The 7,258-nt window shown below is 27.9% G+C and overlaps 1 protein-coding gene across 1 annotated transcript in view; it reads left to right on the forward strand.

Moving 5' to 3' along the window:
- LOC106468751 (vacuolar protein sorting-associated protein 51 homolog) overlaps positions 1 to 7,258 on the forward strand; it is a 112,481-nt gene that overhangs the window by 57,619 nt on the left and 47,604 nt on the right. Inside the window, exons 7-10 of the mRNA XM_022397105.1 lie at positions 3,726 to 3,814; positions 4,540 to 4,666; positions 6,148 to 6,263; positions 7,178 to 7,253. Of these exons, the coding sequence (XP_022252813.1) occupies positions 3,726 to 3,814; positions 4,540 to 4,666; positions 6,148 to 6,263; positions 7,178 to 7,253 (408 nt within the window). The remainder of the gene's footprint in view (positions 1 to 3,725; positions 3,815 to 4,539; positions 4,667 to 6,147; positions 6,264 to 7,177; positions 7,254 to 7,258) is intronic.

Here is a 7,258-nt window from a genome sequence, read left to right on the forward strand (position 1 = left end):
AACTTACCTATAGTTAATTAAATCTTGTTTGTATCTTATTTAAAAGACACGTCTACATATTAGCTGTTATATATATATATATATATATACCTTACCTTATGTAAGACGTTGTATGACCTTTTAACTGCTCATTATACTTCATTAGTTATTACTATCATAGATACCTAATAAACACAATAAATTAATATTTTCTGTAAATGGCAGATAGAAGTAGTACAATATAAACTTTTTCTTTGGTTTATACATAAAATTGTGAATTCTTTTGAAATTACACTTTATTGAAAGATATCACTCCATGTATGTTGGTGATATATGTGTGTATAGACTAAAACATAAAATCACAAAATACACTAAAAACCAATTTCATCATAAGCAATATAACATCTGTGAATATTTATGAATATTATGCAAAAAAGCACATCTTACTTTATATGAGATTTCTCTGGACAGCAGGGTCTTAATTTTTGAAAGAAAAAAGTAACGATAGCTCTAGCACACAGGTTCTTACAAAGATTGCATGACTGGTTTTTTCCTAGAAACTAAACTCGTTTTTAATTCACTTAGAAGTCTTGAAAGTTAAGCTGCATATGAAAATAAATAAATAAATACAATATGTTGATTGTGAAATGACTCAACCCATCGATGTAAAAAAAAAGTGGAGTGAAGCAAGAAGAGCATTTGACAGAGCATTGCCACAACAGGAGTGTGAACACCCCTGAGTATCTAATTCCAATATATCTGGCCATTGAACAGTTCTAATGGGAAGAAGGTGACTTAGACTAATCTTTTAAATGCTGTAAAGTTACTTTGTTTGTAATGTATGGTGTGTATTTCCTTTGGTAAACACTTGTTACAGTATTTACCATGTACTGATGTAGTTATGTGTCAGGCATGTGTTATACAAACTTCCTGTACTGTAACTTTGCTAAACACACACTAGTAATGGTAGTGAAAGTTGTACTTTGTATTGTGAAGCCACATACAAGAACATTTGCTAAAATAAACTTGTTTGAAAGATCAAACAAATTGCATTCAAGTACGGTACACACAATACCATATGTGTACTTTCTTACTATCATTTCTACAGTAATGTTCAAATGCATCCATACTAGAGTGAGTGAGAGCAGCTGTGAGATATAATTACTTAGGGCAGTTGTTTGTATCATGGTTTTATGAGCACAATAGACCAAATTATGGGTAGAATCAAACAAACTTCAGATAAAGATGAATGTATTTATGAAATAAGTTTAAAGTAATAAATATATATGTGTGAAATCCTATTTAATAATACAAAATACTTGCATATTGTTTGGGTTTAGTTAGAGTACATGATTTAAAAAATTTGAAATAGACAAAATTTACATTTCATGGAATGATAAAACGTTTTTATAGAGATTTTTAGAATAAGGAACTAAAACATAAAGTAAATGATTCAACTCTGGAACAAATGTAAGTATTTTAATTTTTTCTTACAAAAACCATTTCCTAATGTAAATTCCTAAGATTTTAAGGTTAAAGATGCTTAAATTAAAATACTTTATTTTTCTGAAACTACTTACTTTTAGGAAAGTTCTTGTTAAATTTCAAACAATTTCATCCACTAGTTTTATTTTAGGAAAGAAATATGATGAGAGCAATGTTACCTATTAAAACAATTATTGGCTGGTAGTAATAGGGTTAAGAACAAGTGCAAAAGATTTTGGAAGTTCATCAAGTACTTTACATTACACCAGTTATGCCATGTAGTTGTTAGAATATAGAAAATTCTAATTATCTCTTAATTGTTTTGAGCTGTGTATTTGAATTTTGCTTTCCTTTTGTTTACAGTGAGATTATACCATACAAAATTATGTTTTAAAAATACCTTTATGGTATATAGTCTTTCTCTTTAGCTTTTTTGTATGTTATGCCTAACTCTTAAGATGTAGTACTTTATCAGCATTATCAATGTTAACTAATGTGTTTTATTCACTATTTATTAAAACTACAAAGCACTACAGTTCCATTCCATCTTCTGCAGTTAGGTTTTTCTAGCATTTATGGGTCCAAACGTTTTTTTTGTATAAGGAACCCTATGTGAAATTAAATAGTTTAAATATAGATGATTTATTTTGAGAATATATATATATATATGTTTGTGTGTGTTATATACATATATTTTTGGATTTTATTATAACATACTGGGTTATCAAGATTAAGACTCCTGAATTAAACTTTACAATAAAAAATCAAGTTTTTTTTTGTTATTTTCAATCATTGCTGACTTACCATGTTAATTAAATCTTGTTTGATCTTATTTAAAAGACACGCTACATATTAGTAGAGTAACAAATTTCTCGTATCTTTCAAAGCTGTAAGGTTTTATTATTTATTTAATTTTGCTAGTGTTTAAGTTTTTTCCATAGGTAAAACTAAACTGTTAACAAAGAGAAGTTTCACTTTTGTTTGAGATTCACTATCCATGTTCTAGTTCTGATAGTGTCTCCAGAGCCTAGGATGGTCATTTATATGTCAGTGATAATTTTTCTCCACTTGCATATCTGTGATGAAAATTCAAAAAAGAAGGCTCTTAATAATTTACAATATCTTTGAAATATATATAAATGTGTTTGACACCTAAACTTATCAAGTAAAAATGTTTTGATGGTTACATAAACATATAATGGTATTACATGAAAAATGCAAATTATTAAGTTACTGATAATGACATTCAATTTAGTTAAAAACATAGAAAACTCAATAGGTTATAGTGTTTCGCTTATTAATGATAACAACGTACTTGTGTGGTAGTCACTTAACCATGTTAAGAAATGCATGCACTTTCTGTTTTTCTAAGTTACAAATACATTATGAAATGTAAATATTCTAAATAAAAAAATCTGATGAACTCTGAATGCATGAAAATGCATAACATTGAATCAGAATTCAATGATTCACCCACAAATACATGTTGCTTGGAAGCATGCATGTTTCAAAAACCCATGGGAACTTTCACTTGTACAGGAGGTACGGAAAGGTTTGAGCACTGGTATTCTGATGAGCAAATCCAGTGAAATTAGGTCTTTTTCTGCTCTAGTGCTTATTCTAAAAATTGAATCTTGCTGAACATTACTACTAACTGGAAGAAAGTACGAACTTAATTTTTTTAATTAATCTTAAACACAAACTTATAATTTTCATAGGAGATTTTGTGGATGACCATAAGAAATGTGTTTTTTAATCAATGCAACTATTCGTAGTAAACAAACCAGCATTAACATAAGATCAAAGTTTTTAAAGAAAATTAACTGATGATATTATATGTCATTTGTTGTTTACACATAACAGTTTAGTTTTATGGGTGTTTTTCTCAATTGATGAATGCCAGTGCAATTCTTGCATTTCCTATGAATTATTTTAGGTTTTTTTGTGATTAGTAGTAAATTAGCAAACATTAATAAGTACAATGACATCCCTGATGGGTCAGTTGTAAGTTTATAGATGCCTAGTTCAAAATTCCAGGATTTGATTTCCCACTGTGGAGAAAGCACAGATAAGCATTGTGTAACTTTGTGTTAAAACAACAACAGTAAACACAGTGATATTTGGAAATATTACTGTGCTTACAAATCATTGTTTGTTAATTTGCTAATGTGTTAGCATAATGTACTTCCATATACAAGTGTTTTTGTGGTTGAATGCTATTTGTCTTTGAAAATTTACAATATTCAAATCAATTTTTATAGGCTACCCCAAAGCAACTTGCAGAATGTGTTGACCTGTTGTTACAGTTAAAAGAACCTGCGGAGAACCTTTGTGAAGAGTTTCTGTCTCAGTGAGTTTCAACTATTAATATTTATAATGATAAAGTATTAAATTCTTATCATAAAGCTTTGCTGAACCATGAGGTATTTATGAAGTTCTTAAAGTAATGGTTTAAGAAGTAGAAAATTTCCAAAATAAAGTACAAATATTCTTTTTGCTTCAACAAAGAAATATTTTGCAACAATTCATAAAAAAAAAAATGTTACAAACTATTTATAAACTTTCAGAAAAATAGTATTGTATTTTTTGTAATATTAGGAAACAAAGAAGTATTTCATTCTGAAGCTTTTTGAGTGTTTTAATTTTCTATTCTGTAGTCAAGTTACAACCGATAGAGACTGAATGTTCTCACAAAATTAGAATCTAGAATTTGAAAAGGGTTTGAAGAAAAAAAAGACAATAAATTTTTATAAAATAATCCTATAAAGTTAATACAAGGTTTCACAATGTTTTGATTTTCAACTAGAATAAAGATGCATATTTGTAATGGTGTATTTCAGTCTGTGTTTGATGCTTGTTTGATATATTTTTTACTTTAGTTTCTATTGACATGTATATGTTCGTGAAATTTGTAGAGGAAAATTTTTGCCTTTGAAGTAAAATGATACTCGTCAAAGAATAACAATGGAATTTGAAGATAAAGAGAGAGATTTTTCCATTTTCAATACAAATATTTTGGCAAAAGCTTCAAGATTCTCTTTCATGATATCAATTTTTGAATGTGTTTTCGTTTAGTTCACGGGAAAGACTCAATGTTGACCTTTTGGAGTTGGAAAGACAAGTTAAACTTCAGTGTGGAGAAAACGTTCCAAAACTTGGCGAGCAAGAACGCCCCTCAGACATATACATGAATCTTCCAGTTGTTTGTGTTTTATTTCTCATTTTTCATACAAATATTACTTATTTCTCTTTAAGCTATTAAATCTTAATATATTTGTCTTTTGTACTTGTAACTGAAATATCGTTATTCAGTTATTTTTAATCATACCTCTCTTAAGATATTACCAAAAACTATATGGACTGAAGTTGTTCTTCACTATTATTAGTAAACATACAAGATTGTGAAACAAGTATAACTAAAGCATTCTTTTTATTTTTCCAACGGTAATTTTACAGTAACTTTTTAAAGATATTATACAACAATTACTGATTCCAAGTATTGTTTCTTGGCACTTGTGTATAATGTTAAAATAATAGATAACACGCAATGTTAAAATGTGTACACAAAAGACATTTTTAAATAAGACCAATCTATGGCCTTCAAAGAGTTGAAATCTGTGTGTTTCAACATTACAATGTCATCATCAGTAGTGAATTGCAAGACAGGATAGTGTCATATTTATATCTTTTTTTAACTATAGTATGTTCCACCATAAATAAATCAATTAACTATGCTCATAAGTTGTTTTTTTGCCTACTTATTATTATATTAGCATAAAGTGCTTTTGTTTTATTCAAGTACTATAAGACTGTTATCAGTTTAACTGAATTCTGTTTAATTGTCACAAAAATTTTTTTATGTGCAGCATACTTGGCTTAGTTATTTGTTTTTGCTTCTGATTTTAGGCCATTAAAAGGTCCTGTTTCAGATAGGAAACTTTAACTCCTAACTTTTCTTAAAATTACTCTTATGACTGTGTAATTTGTGGTTTAATGTTTTGTTGTGAACTATTAAAAGTTAAAAATCATACACTTTAGTTATGAATTTTTTGACTAAATCTTATAAAATGTGTATCACTAACATTGCATTTTAAATAACTCTCACAAACATAAGGGATTGTTTACTGTAATAATTGATGTACTGTAAATCACTGATATAAATAACATTTTGACCAATGAGCTCTGTGATATTGAGTAAAATGACTCATCAGAAATGATAAATGTCATACGAGTGTGCAGTGAAGATGATTTTATGCTTTTTTTTTGTACATTTAACCAATAATATAGGGCCACTATAAAAAAAAAATTGTAGACAATTATTTTCTGTTTTATTGTGATGTAATCTCATGCATACTGTTGAGTAGTAGATCACACTTTTCAAGCAAAAGGGTATTATATACCACAATAGCTGATGTATTGTAAATGACTGGTAAAATAGCATTTCAATCAATATTTTGTATGTTGCATTCTCACCTGACTTGTAAGGCATGTAAAAGGGCTTGTTGACAATGGTATCCTCTACAGAAAATGTTAGGTTTAGGTATTTTCTTACTGGAAACTTTTAATGTAAAGCCAGTAAAAGAATATTGTAGAAAATCATTGTAAGGCTTATATGGATATTAATGTCAAAGCAATAAGCTCCAAATTTGATCTGTAAACAATTAAATGTTTTGTGTATGACAGGATATTCTTGAGTTTGTGGACTTAGGATGTAACAATTTCCTCAGCAACATTTGTTTGGTGATTGCATCATACAATGATATGTTTCTTAACCGATTTCCTTGCGAAGAAGAGGAAACGTAAGTGGATGGTTTACTCTTTTATTCTATTTCCCATGACTGAACTAGATTAAAAAACAACCAAATTCAACAGCTTTTTAAACACAAATATCCTTGTGTAAATTGTATCATTAAAAACTAATTTCCTTAAGAATCTAACCATTACTGAAATTGTGAAGCTTTGTGTATTTTGGTATTAGTAAAATAGTTAAATTTATATATGTTTACATAATATTTTGTTTTTGTGCAAGCTGTATGGAAGTATTTGTTACAAATTTTTGAAATTTTTTTTTAAACTTTGTGTTACTTGATCATGTATAATGCAGCCTGATAACATTTTCAAGTTAAAAACACTCCAATAATTTGATGTCTGTTAAAATATTAAAACTTTGTGTTTGTATACTAACATTAGACTATTCATATCTAATTACTCTGTTTTAAGAAAAAATTTTAAGCATGAAGAAATTACTCAAAATTAGACAGAGTTTGTTTTAATAAAAACATACTTTAACAGCAAACTACATTATGATTCAAAAAAATATTAAAAAGTACAATATATGCATGAAACAAAACTTGAAGATAAATCATGAAGCTATTTTGATGGTTAGTCTTATGAAAAAATTTATATTTCATAACAAAAAGGTGAATGACTTTGGGTTGTTTTTTGTAGTTTAAATGTGGTTTTGGGAATTACAAATTTAATTTGATTCTAATACAGTCATCTGATTATGGGGATATGTGGTCCTTACCAAATATCAGTATATATTCGTCTTCAAAAATTAAAAAATGAAATGAAAATTTGTATTTGAAAATTGATAGACATGAATTAGAAGCCTGATGCTTACATTATGATGGAAATAGACGTCATTGAAAGAAACTAAGTTTTATAAATAATTTTTTTTTGTACAGAAAGGTTAACATTACTTATATTTCAGGGAAAAGATGGACAACATGGCCCTAACCAAACTTCATAATTTTGTTATGTCTTTAATGGAACAGTACTTTGGGTATGTGGA

This window comes from Limulus polyphemus, unplaced genomic scaffold (genome assembly GCF_000517525.1).
Source record: "Limulus polyphemus unplaced genomic scaffold, Limulus_polyphemus-2.1.2 Scaffold3146, whole genome shotgun sequence".
In the NCBI taxonomy this organism is placed as follows: Eukaryota; Metazoa; Arthropoda; class Merostomata; order Xiphosura; family Limulidae; genus Limulus; species Limulus polyphemus.